Source organism: Corvus brachyrhynchos, unplaced genomic scaffold, assembly GCF_000691975.1.
Source record: "Corvus brachyrhynchos isolate BGI_N302 unplaced genomic scaffold, ASM69197v1 scaffold1814, whole genome shotgun sequence".
Taxonomy (NCBI): Eukaryota; Metazoa; Chordata; class Aves; order Passeriformes; family Corvidae; genus Corvus; species Corvus brachyrhynchos.
Window position 1 is genome coordinate 333 of NW_008237677.1, and position 335 is coordinate 667.

General features: G+C 64.2%; 1 protein-coding gene across 1 annotated transcript in view; it reads left to right on the forward strand.

Moving 5' to 3' along the window:
* LOC108446188 (11-cis retinol dehydrogenase-like) overlaps nt 1–334 on the forward strand; it is a gene marked incomplete at both ends in the record, with an annotated part of 663 nt that extends 329 nt beyond the window's left edge. The window contains 2 exons of the mRNA XM_017732065.1: nt 1–66; nt 226–334. Coding sequence (XP_017587554.1) covers nt 1–66; nt 226–334 — 175 coding nt within the window. The remainder of the gene's footprint in view (nt 67–225) is intronic.
* Between the last annotated feature and the right edge of the window lies 1 nt (nt 335).

Genomic DNA, 335 nt, shown 5'->3' on the forward strand with positions numbered 1-335 from the left:
CTCGGCCACCGGCGGTGGCTACTGCATGTCCAAGTTCTGCGTCGAGGCCTTCTCGGACAGCCTCAGGTGGGTGCTGCACCCTGGATGTGCCAGGAGCCCTCCAGCCACACCCTGACCCCCAGGCCACACCCTGACCTGTCTGGCTATGCCATGACCCCTCTGGCTACCTCCTGACCTCTCTGGCTACCTCCTGACCCCTCCAGCCACCTCCTGGCCCCCTCTCAGGTGGGACATGCGGCACTTTGGGGTCAAGGTGAGCATGGTGGGACCAGGGTTCTTCAAGATCAATGTGATCGACCTGGGTGGTCCTGACCCCTCTGGCACCCCCCTGACCA